Raw genomic sequence first — 12,389 nt, forward strand, 5'->3', positions numbered from 1 at the left:
ATTATAGGTTTCTTGTACATTATGATTGACATTTAAACCCTTTTGACGGGATTGCAATGTTTTCATTTAGTTTTTTTCTCTTTTACACCATGCAATTATTGTTCTCCTGTGGGAATCGCAAATGAGTCCAAAACATATTATTAGTATTTTATTTTCCTTCAGTTTTGCTTGCCCTTACAAAATGCACTAATTTTAAATTAGATTTTTAGGTTTCAGTAATAAAGCCAATGCCAGGACTTCTATATAAATAATTATCAGATATTTTACTTTGTAGTATTTATTAACATTTTTCTTACATCATGTGCTACAAATTTTTATTGTGAATCGTGTATCTTTTTATTTGGTAATTGGGCATGATACCTAAATGTATGATGACAACAACATTTATTTTTTATTTTAATTAACACGTTATTAGGAAAATAAATAGTTTGATACAAAATGTCTCACCTTAGTTTTATTAATATGAAATATGTTCAGTTTTTCTTAGAAGGTTGAAAGAAATTAAATAAAATGTACTACTTACACTAAAGGCTATTAAACAGTGCTGAAGCATTTATTCTTTGTGGTAATGCTTGGTATTATTGTTTATTTTCAATAAAAGGTCTGAGGTCAAAGTTTTGTTTTCCAGTCTAAAATTAAATTAGGCTAAACACATCTATATTTTGTCTTAAGTTTTTGGTTCTATAGTTGTAAGCATGTACAGACATGAAAAAAGACAAAGCAATGTAAATGTAAATTGGGATCTTAGGCGAGTACTCCAGTGCAGAAAATGTAATTGAGCACTTCATGAAATTTGTCATGCCCAGACTTGCCTCACTGGCTACTATCCAAACATGTTGAATGTCTTTAGTTTCCCAATATCAATAAAATGTTGCAATTATATATGTGGCAAGTTAGAAAAAAACGTAATCATTTATAGTCTGGACAGAGTTTCATTTTGCCCCTGGATAAAATCTCTATAAATTCCTGTTGTCCATTTTATGCATGAAAATTGCAAAACAGGAGGGATATCCTGACAAATAAAGTACAAGAATTAAGCCCATATAACTAGCATTCAACAGTTCCACTCTACATTATGTTCAAATCAAATGAATGGAGAGAAAGGTGGGTGTGTGTACACAGTGAAAGAGCATGTTCTTCAGAGCAGAGAGGAGGAGGGCAGTGGGAGGGGAGGAGGGGGCGTCCTGGGAGGGTACAAGTCTGGTTGGGGTATATAAGGGTGGGCCGATTTCACAAACAGCAACAGACTTCACAGCGCTGACAACTACTGCGGATCTATTCCCACCAAACACAAGAGTTTTTCTTCTCCTTCAAAAAAAGGATACGACAAGAAGAGCGACAATGGAGATGGAGCCAACTGAGGGTCCTTACGAGTACTACGACTACGGGGAGACGGACAACGCCTCCATGTGTGACTATTCTGAGTGGACTCCATCGTACTCCGTCATCCCGGTGCTGTACATGCTTATTTTCATTCTGGGCCTCTCTGGAAACGGGGTGGTCATCTTCACCGTCTTCAATGCCCAGGGTAAGCGGAGAGCCGCTGACGTCTACATCGGCAACCTGGCCCTGGCCGACCTCACCTTTGTGGTCACTCTGCCTCTGTGGGCCGTCTACACAGCCAAGGGTTACCACTGGTTCTTCGGAGTTGCCCTGTGTAAGATCAGCAGCTACGTGGTCCTTCTCAACATGTACGCCAGCGTCTTCTGCCTCACCTGCATGAGTTTCGACCGCTACCTGGCCATCGTACACTCCCTGTCCAGCACCCAGCTGCGCAGCCGTGGCCACACACAAGCCTGTCTGATGGGCATCTGGCTGCTGTCTGGTATCCTGGCTGCACCGACCCTGATCTTCCGTAACCTCAAATTCGATCCAATCAGCAATCGCACCTCCTGCGGCATGGACTTCAGCCTAGTGGTGACCAACAAAGAGCAAGAGAACCTGTGGATCGCCGGTCTTAGCATCTCCTCGTCACTCCTGGGCTTTCTCCTGCCTTTCTTGGCAATGATGGTTTGCTACGGCTTCATCGGCAGCACAGTCACCCGCCACTTCAACACCCTGCGCAAAGAGGACCAGCGTAAGAGGAGGCTGCTGAAGATCATCACAACGCTAGTGGTGGTGTTTGCCGCCTGCTGGATGCCCTTCCACATAGTGAAAAGCGCGGACGCCCTGTCCTACCTGGACCTGTTTCCAGCCACCTGTACCTTCCTGCGCTTCCTCCTGCTTGCTCACCCCTACGCCACCTGCCTGGCCTACGTCAACAGCTGCCTCAACCCCTTCCTCTATGCCTTCTTCGACCTGCGCTTCAGGTCCCAGTGTCTGTGCCTACTCAACCTCAAGAAGTTCTTGCACGCAAGCCCCAACAGCTCCCTGTCCTCTCAGAAGACAGAGGCTCAGTCTCTGGCCACCAAGGTGTGACAAGAACAGATGAGGAGGGGTGAGGTGAACAATGCAGGACAATGCAGGTAAATCAAAACTTTGCAGTGCTGGGGGCTTGCTCAATGGATCGTCTGCAGTCAGTTTCAGGGTGTCACCTTTGCTCCTCTCTGACAAATGTAGGCACTTGCCTGAAGACGACAGTCAAGTTTGTGGTTTCGGGGTTTTGACCACACTCAAACTCCAGCCTCACATTCAGTAGCTGAGCAGCAAAACTGAACTACTTAATACAAGAGACCAAGCATGAACCAGATCAGAAAACAGTGGAATGTACTTTAAAAAGAATGTGTGTTTCTCTTGGTTCTCTTGTGGACTGTTTCCAAAATACTGAGCTTTGAACTTCTGAATACGTGTCTTCAAGAAGTGTATTAGTGGTGCATTTTGCCCCTGCTGTTCTTATTCCTTTTTGTAAGCACTTGAGGTGTGATTTCTACCAGACTACCCCTGCATTTTTGGCTCAGTCTGTAGCGTCTGCATCACAGCCAGCTGTGTTACGATGTGTGGGTTGGAAGGGTGTCCCCAGTCAACAGGAGGTGTCAGGGCCTGATAAGAGTGTTGTAAGGGGAGACGGAGATAGTTTAGGGGGCAAGGGATACCAGACAGACAGACAGATGGCAGCTGACAAATGTTTGTCAGGCTGGTGGTGGGCCCAATTAAAAGGTGACCGCCGCGTTGATGGTCTGCTCGTGTGTTTTTGTGTGTATCTGTGTGTGTGTGCCTGTGAAAGAATGAGTGTGTGCGTGTTTGTGAAGCTTCTCAATGACAATGAATTTGTTCCTGTCAAATACATGAAAGCATTATATGGATACACATTATTTTGAACTCATGTTTTATGATTTGTAATAAAATTTTTGAAAAAACTTAAATATTCTCTCTCTGGTTTCACTATGTTACTCATGATAACTAAGTCTTGCTGGAATGTATTTTCTCCCATCCAGAGAATGTGTTCCTTCCTGTTGGTGTGCTGCTGAGGGGAGGCAGTCTCCCTCCCATTGTGTTTCACAGGGCCCAAATCAAAGCATATGTCTGCAGGAAATGCACATTTGACTTCTGTTTCCCTCCTCAGGCATGTTTGTTTCTTCTACTACTTGCAATTTGCTCACAAAGCAATCATGATGTGAGTTCAAAAAAGTTTCTAAATTGGATCAACCACAGGACATTTGGCTTTGTCCCAGAGATGTTAAAAGTCTTGAGCTTAATTACCACAAGGTCAGGATTATTTTCTGTTCCTATAGATCCTAAAATGTAACCGAATCATAATTGATCACATCATAGTTGAATGCATTGTTTTTAGCTAATAATCACCACAACAGGTTGTTGACCTTTAAATGCAATTGTAATGAGCTTTTTACAGGATGTAATCAGCAACAGCAGGGAGACAGAAGGATTGGTCTAATCCTGGGTTACTGCTTTGTACTTTGAGTGTCCATGTGTAATACGTGCGATGGAGAATGGCTTAGTCCAAATCACATACAGTTACAGTTCACAACAGCGTGCCATCTGGGTAAATGTGACAAACGCTGAACTCCCCCATGGGAGGAGAAGCTAATCCGTGTCTTGCATTAAAAAAAAACTGTGAAAACCGAATACTTCCTTGTCATGTGCAGAGAAAGAAATCCCAAAACAGCTGCAGCGACATTCCCTCCATCTCCTTCATCACTGTCTCAGGTCTGCCTAATCTTATCACAAACACAGACTTGCAAACCGATTATTTGTTGAACTCACCTAAGAATTTATAAATTACAGTATGTAGTTAGTAGATTTCCTGCCAACCAGTTGCATTCTAGAAATCTGGAAAATAATTTTTTAATGAAAATGAAATAAGCAATGCAGCACAATCTGAGCACTGGAGAATCTAACAACACGTTTTATTGGTGGAACAGCATACAGTACATTTTAAGATTCCATACGGCAACTTTTTTTTTAATAAGACGTCTTGTGAAGACACCTGTCGGCCTCAAAGTCAAAAACCCCAATGTGAAAGACTATCCGGTTAGATTATTTCTATGGATTTTACAACGCTAATGTGATCATGTTACGAATATTTGCCAGACACGAAGTGCTGTGAGAGAGAAAGGGCATTCATGCCCCTTTGATCCTCTATAGGCTCTGCATTATGTCTGTGGTGGCTGTTCAGAAACAATTACACAAATGTTTTCATACCTCTGTAATGGCAGAGTGTGAAAATTAAGTGTGTCTGTGTGGGAATCAGTCTTGCCGCAGGGAATCCTGAGGGTAGAAACAGTCTTCTTTCTCCCTCTCTAGGAAAAAATGACAGAGCAACCAGCTTTAAAAAAATTTAAATATTCAATAAACTAAATGATCATTTCACCTTTCCTTCTGACAATTTTTCTTTTATTGGTCGTTTATCTGAAGTGTCATTTCTTCACCTCTGAGGAGGCCACAGCACTTCTGTCTGTTCCATGAAATAACAACAGATAACAAACTCTAACCATTAATTTGAACAATAACAGTATCTAACAGACTGTAACACCGGCACCTGTTTCTTATATTTTATTTCAGAATAGTAGATTTTCATTCCAACATGTGAGTGAAAATAATCACTTCCTACATGGCAGATAACAGTGAGTTTTTTTGTCCAGTGAAAACCACATAACCCCAAATAAAGTGATTTTGAATTTGAATTGTTCTTAATAAACTGAAGGATAAAGTGTTTTTTCTTAATGCATTCGTGTACTCCAACATGCATCGTTACAAAGCTGGACATGGACCGTGTTTCTGAGCTCATAAAAGTGGACTTTTAAAAGATAAGCTCTAAAAGGACAGCGACGCTACCAGCACATGATGATTTTATAGAATATGATGCATTGCTGTAGATTAAACTACCCAAAAGAAGTTAAAATGTTTATATTTAAAGGTGAAGTAAGCGATTAATTTATGTTAATATAAGTGTTAAATCGCTCTTTATTCATACAGTGATCACTTATATATTGTGTGGGTTTCATAGAGCCGATCTCTCAGTCACTTGCTCTGCATGTAATCGGCAAATAAACTTTTCGGGGATCCCCCTACTAATAACCAATCAGAAGAGAGAACTCTACAAACCGGCACCCATCTCACTGCCGGTGCACGTGCACAGCGACAGATGGGTGAATGTGTATGCGCCTACAATGGCGGAGCAGGTAAAAATCCTTCCCAATGTCTGTTTTGATGGTTTTTATCATGTTTTATCACACTTATGGATCTGAGATGATGCTAGATGACTCGCTGCTTGAAGACCGCAGTGCATTAATGTGGTGATGTGGGGATGAGGGAGGGGACTGCCAACTGCAGGCACTGACAGGAAGTTAGCTAAACTGACCATTCCGCTAAGGGAACCTTTAAATTTGAATATCAAAAGCAATAAAATCCAAATTACACATTAATGCAGATAATAAATACATTTAAAAAACATATACAGTATATAATAGTACTACAAAGACCATTTAACTGCAGAATTTGTACTTTAAGTTTGATACTTCAATTACATTTAGCTGATGATACTGTTAGTTTAAGGAATGTTTTGAACGTATGACTTTTACTTAGTAGTATTTTTTCACCATGTTATTGCTTATTCTTACTTTGACTAGGAATTATGTACACAAATAACTACACTATAATTCTTATAAAATTATACATTTAAACAAACAAAAAATAACAAAGAATGACTTATTTAAAAACATTCAACATAGCACAAGCAGTTATGTTTTTAATAGTTTTTTGTTTTGTAGATTTTGAACTAAAGGCAACAAAACAAGGTTTCTTTCCTGTAAATGTACATTTGTGAATATGGAATTTGGCCAATATAATAAATCAGATTTATCAAGCACAAAGTGTCCAAACAAAACATTTCTCCAAAGGAAAAGGAAAACTGGTAAAGAACCGCCACTGTCAAAACCTTCCTTAAACTGGATAATGTGTATTACCCAAGAGATCTATATCAATAGAAACTAAATGTAGAGGTTAGAAGGCCGAGTTTCCATAGGCCCTGTGCCCGCCTTAACTTCATTGTCATATCAATGGTTGGCAAATAGGCCACCCCATTGTATTGTTTTTAATTAGGCTTGCAGCCAAGCCTACTGCGTTTTAGAAGCCATCATAAATCATTACCCAATAAACCAGCCATGCAGAAAATAGACAGAGGAAGTGTGCACACATTTCTCCCCTATGGTAACAATGGAGGCTGCTGAAGCCCAGCCAGCAGACCGGACCTTAACCCTGCTTTGACCATACAGTGTTCGGATGAGATGCTGACCCCTGGAGCGTCTTAGAGGACCCCTTAGCTTCCTGCCGCCCGCTCCTGCAGGACCCCTCCCTGCACCGTTCCCGGAGGATGATGGACCTCACAGGCAGGATAGGAGTCGGTAGGGCCAAGCAGGAAAAGGCAATGACTGGGCAAGGTAGGGGTTCCTGAACGGGGATATCCTGTCTTTCAGAGGCATCTTTCTTTAAGGGCCTCCTGTAAAGCAAAGAGAGATGCATGCTCTACCTGAGGTCTTGGAGGATATCGGGTGCTTGCTTCAGACTCTCTTCTACATTGGATATGTGAAACACCCAATTTATGTGACAAGTTATCTCCATTCGGCTTGTTCAGACTGAAAATAAATTAGTTTGGAGTCTGAACGATTGGTTCTCAGCCGGAGCCAAACTATACAGTAGTTGGATATTATTGTGAACTGTAAAGTCATCAGTGGGCATGTCTAAGCTGTGAAGAAGGAGAAGGAGAAAGGCAGCAACAATGTCCAAGGCAACAGAAAATAAAAACTTGCAGTGGTCTGGACGAGGAAAGTATACTGTATGTTTGGTCAGTGTTGATTTGGTGGCTATTTGGGCATCAACCAACTTCCAGGAGAAGTTAGAGAGCAGGATGAGAAAGAACAAGAGCATGACGTAGGACTGTGGTGTGAATTCGGGCTGGTTTCGCCAGAAAGCACCAAGGTTCTGAGACTCAGGAACAGAACCAGAGCCAGAACATGTCTATGTGAAAGCAGTATTTGTGACAAAGAGAAGCCACAGAAGAAAATGGATATAAAGCTTAACATCAACAGTGCCAAAAATGTGACATAACACCTGAGGTGATGGATCAGATGTCTCTTTCTCCCCCCTCACTCTGTCTCTCCTGACATGTCAGACATTTCAAAGGCATTCACACAAGGCGGCCATCGTTAGTGGGGACACGTCGTTTCCGACCGCAAAGAAGAGTGGAAGTGCCCAAGCTTTTTTTTGGTGACTCCGGATCTCGGGTTATGCGGCTCTCAGAGAAGATCATCCCCTTCACAGAGCACAAAGTGTCCCCTTCATTCCCTCCTCTATCCTCTCTATTGTGCACCCTTCCCTCTCCCTGGCCTTAAATGGATGCCCTGTCATTTGCAGCGGGCCGTGCCAGTTCAGAGACTCAGCTGTGCCGATTTTAAGCTTCGCAGGTAGAGATGGGTGCACAGACAAGCACACGTGCAAGGAAGAGATTATGCAAGAACAACAGCCAAGAAGAGCAGAGTGGTTGACTTTTGAGATTATGTGGGAATGTGGCTTTGACTTTATAGCATATTAGACTGCAGTGATATTTTATATCCAAGCAGCTTCTTTAAGACTTGTGATGCAAACATGTTGTCAACTGTCCTGTGTTGTTGAAGTCACATCTTGAAGATCTCTGTAACAACAACCTTCACCCACATACAAATTGTCTTTCTCTGTGTTTGCATGTTATCATTGACTCAAACTGACTTGATGTGTTGCTCAAAAGACTGACATTGTCTTAAAGATCTTCTCCTGAGGTGTCTTAAGATAAATAAATAAATATATTGGTTTCACACAATAATAAATATTACTTCTTCAGCCATCAGTAACACTTGAAAGGGGCCACATTTCAAGTCTTAAAGGTGGAGTCAGCAATTCTTGATAATTCTTGTATACAAAATCACTTTGTCAAAATCAGTGAATTTCCCCTCATGATCCACTAACCTGTCTGTTTGGACAGAAAAGTTTTAGGAGCTTCACCAAAAGTTATTGCAAAACCTTATTTTGAGGTGTGTGCATTTGTTTAGGAAGCAAGTTAAAGAGAAATGGCAGGATGCATGGCCATGAGGTAATGTATTTATATGTGACTATGTCAGATTAATAATGGTAATTTGACAATGGTGAAGCAAAGTAAACTTTGATTTTGTACAATTCATAAACAGAGGCTTTTTCCTTTCTGCCTGCCGTACATTGTGGGTGGGGATTCAGACCCGGGCAAAGGTATTATTAATAACTATATATAAAATAGCATTCTTTTTAATTCATTGATGGTCTCATTTGCAGTTACATGCCAATTATGATCATCAAAGGAAACATTTGACTGTTTCACAAACATTTCAAAGTTCCTCTTGAGAGAACTAGTTGATTAAAAAGTTAGAAATAATCAAATTAAATAATAAATGTGAGCTGACATTTTGGTCTTTACCAACGTGTGTTGTTCAATATTCAGTTTAGATTTGCAAAGTTTAAAATAAGAGGTGAAACATGGGAAGATGAGGCAGACTTTGCTGTGTTTGTGTTTGTCGTAATTGACTTTGGAAAGTCTGAATAAGTGAAAACTAAACAACTTCCAGTTTAAGAGAAGAAGATCTGTGGATTCCTTTAAACACTTGAAATAGTCTTAATAGACCCCTTCTAAAACTGATGGTACATAGTTGAAAGTATAAGAGTTTGTGCAGCAGTTTGAGACTAAAATAGAATGTGAACTTCACTTCCTGTGGTTTTTTGTTCTTTAAAAAAAACTCACCATGAACACACACACTAGTTTATTCTGACTCAGTCCTATTAGTTATGTCTTCATTATGGACTAAAGGGCTTAGTAGAATGTTATTGGTTTGGATTTGAGAATAGATTTTCAACATTAATATGGGTTCCCGGAGTGACCAGAGACTCCAAAAGTATCAGTAAGAAACAACCCTCTCTCTTTACCTTACTGAAAATCTGTGTCCAAAAACCCCCAGCCTGTTTTATCCGCCCTTATTATGTCATATGGGGAGAAGCCACGCCCCTCATTACCAACCTAATAGGCTCGTTCGACCTGTCGCCGTCTTGCTAAGACCTGCGCAATTATGACGCTCGTCTTGCTGAGCGCACTGCATTATGGTTAGACTTTTTGTCCCACTTGCACCCGCGGCTGGCTGCGGCTCGGCTGCTTGAGACTTTGAAGTCCCGCGGTATCAAGACGGACACAGACACTGGAGCAAGTCGCTGCAGTTGCTCTCCACGGGCTGCGGGAGCGAAATGTCTGATGGGAAACGTCTTGCTGATAGGCGGAGCTGAGCGCTCATTGGGAGTTTAAACCCCATGCCTTTGATGCGTTTCCCCAATTGGTTAGGCAAAAGTCTGACATCACCGCTCAAAATTAAATTACGATCCATTCTTTTTTATTTTAATTTATGTTTAATCATTAGGCCGCCACAATATGCATTTAAGCAGAAATGTACTTAATCAGAGTTAAACCTCCACTGATCTGAACCCTTGACATAGAAATAATTTGGATGTGTAACTCTCCTGTATAGATTTATTTAAAAGTGAACACAAACTTGAGTCACATAAGATCTTGGTGAAGTGATTTTTATACCATTAAGATTAAATCATAGGCTTATTTCCAGTGATCTAAATGGTCTGGGAATTGTATTTTACATGTAGTGTCGCAAAGCCAGACCAAAACTACATCAGGTAGCCTAGTTTGTTTGTTACACATCATAATAAAGTTCATCATATCCATCTCTACAATAATAATAAGGGATCTTTTCTTAGACCTTCTTTAACTTTATTTAGGCCGATCATATTCGTTATGTGAAGGGAGAAATACTAAACCTCCTTTATTTGGATTTGTAAATTATTCTTTATCACTTAAAAGTAGGTTTTCTAGTAAAGTAACAAGAAAGATAAAGATGTGTGGGGAATGGGGATATTATATCTCGTTTCTTGTTTTGAAAATGCCCCTCGCTTACTCGTCTTTGTGTTGTGTTCTGCTTCTAATCGGTTGTAGCATGTGTAGTCTCGCAAAGCCAGACCAAACTACAGCAAGTAGTATGGTCTGGAAGCACTCCGTTTAGAGCCGTCTATTCGGGGGGAAACTGGGCTGGCCTGTTTTTATTTCTTTAAACCAATCACAATCATCTACGGCGGGGCTAACCCCGGGAAGCAGCCAATGGAGGCGTAGCGTTGTTTGCCGACGCCAGCGCTTAATAGACGCTGGCTGAAGTGGTCAAGCCAGACTATAGCATGTGTGACTCTCCTGCGAATATGTTTCTAATAGGCCTTCAAAATAAAACTAGAAAACGAACTGCATCCGCAACAAGGACGCTACTTCCGACTCGGAGCTGTCCGGCTTCAGTCAGGCTTTTTCGTCACTCCCCCGACTGCACTCGGCTACTCTCGTCTACTTTCCAGACGAGCTGAAAGTGAGGTCGAACGAGCCTATTTTAACACTACCTCCACCTGTGATAAGCCACACCCCCAGATGAATCTAACTAGGGTTGCGTTCCGAATCGCATCCTTTCTACTATATAGTATGTAGAAAAAAGATTTAGGATGTCCGGATTCTTGTGGCCAGATTTAGGATGGTTAGAAGTACCCGGATGTCCTACTTCATGCGGCCAAGATTGTTAGTGTTGAAAACTGCATCCTATTTGGGCGATTCTGACCCACAATCCATTGCGCACGTGAAGTGACGTCACATCGACGAAGCCTCCATATGAAAACAAACGGGGATGCGACGGATATAAAAGCAAGAGGCAAGATCAAGGCGCAATGTTATGATGAAATAAGAGAGTAAAGTATGTCCCAATAGTATGCCTACTGCATCCTAACTAGATTATTTTTATCGTCGGATGTAGTATGTAGAATAGAAAAAAGAAAGAGTATGCGATTCGGAACGCAACCTAGCAGTTATATTCAAACTGGCAGTAGGGTTCAGGGCCAAATACAGCAGACTGGGCTTTTTGGAAGGCGGGGCTTAAAGAGACTGAATGTCTCAGATAGAGGCTGAAAAGAGGAGATTCAGCAATGGCACTGTGACAAATATAAAGTTTTTTTTGTACACTACACCATGAAAATAGTCTCTTTTACAAACCCCAAAATACAAATTTGAACCTGAAAATTTGCACAATATGTCACCTTTAACACATCTGGCTCTTTCTCTCTTGTGTTGTACATGTAATATATATATATATATACACACACAGAGGCACGCAGAAGACCTCTTACATGACGTATGCCTGACAGGTGGCCTGTTGAAAAAGGAGGCTGAGGCACAGAAACCCATAGAGAGCAGGGAGGGAGCTTGTGAATCCTAAGCAATTGACCATGTAGAAGATGGCAACAAACTCCAGAAAGTATGAAGATAAAATAAAATTTCCTTTAGGCTGTTCGTCCTACAGAGGGGAAATTAAAAGGAGAACATCAATATAGCACCAAATTCCTATATTAGCAAACAAAAACAAAAAATTACATAGGATGAATAGTGGGGCTTTGTTTCCCAGTTATAAAGAGATGGAAGGGTTGCATTTCAGGGCGGTGGAGCTATAATGTCCTGAATGAATAAAATGGCTGATTTAGAAAGATAGTCAATACTGACACCTAGTGATGACCCCGGAAATATCAAGCTGTCCCTGGAACGTCAGTGTCCGAGCTGTTTATACCTTCGGAGTCTTTAACAGAGAGGACCGGATTAGCTGATGCTAAGAGAGATCTAGGAGGATGGGGGCTCTGTCACATTTATTAAACAGAGGACTCCTTATAAAGAACTGCAAGAATTGTGTTGTGTGGTTTTGCTACTGCCAGTGGCCTGCCTGCAACCATTTGATAACACACACACACACACACACACAGTGGTGTAGTCTATTGATACGCAGGTATACGCCGTATACCCACTAAGAAAGCTCCAGTATTTCCGTATGCCCACTTAGAAATGCGAAATTACACGTAAC

The 12,389-nt window shown here is 41.2% G+C and overlaps 1 protein-coding gene across 1 annotated transcript; it reads left to right on the plus strand.

Annotated features, from left to right (window-relative positions):
* The first annotated feature begins 1,298 nt into the window (after nucleotides 1-1,298).
* LOC307265168 (apelin receptor B-like) lies at nucleotides 1,299-3,181 on the plus strand. The gene has a single exon (XM_080046785.1). The coding sequence runs from the start codon at nucleotides 1,342-1,344 to the stop codon at nucleotides 2,416-2,418; it is 1,077 nt and encodes a 358-aa protein (XP_079902911.1). The 5' UTR covers nucleotides 1,299-1,341; the 3' UTR covers nucleotides 2,419-3,181.
* Nucleotides 3,182-12,389: the final 9,208 nt, after the last annotated feature.

Source organism: Ammodytes marinus (genome assembly GCF_949987685.1).
Source record: "Ammodytes marinus genome assembly, chromosome: 18".
Classification (NCBI taxonomy): domain Eukaryota; kingdom Metazoa; phylum Chordata; class Actinopteri; order Uranoscopiformes; family Ammodytidae; genus Ammodytes; species Ammodytes marinus.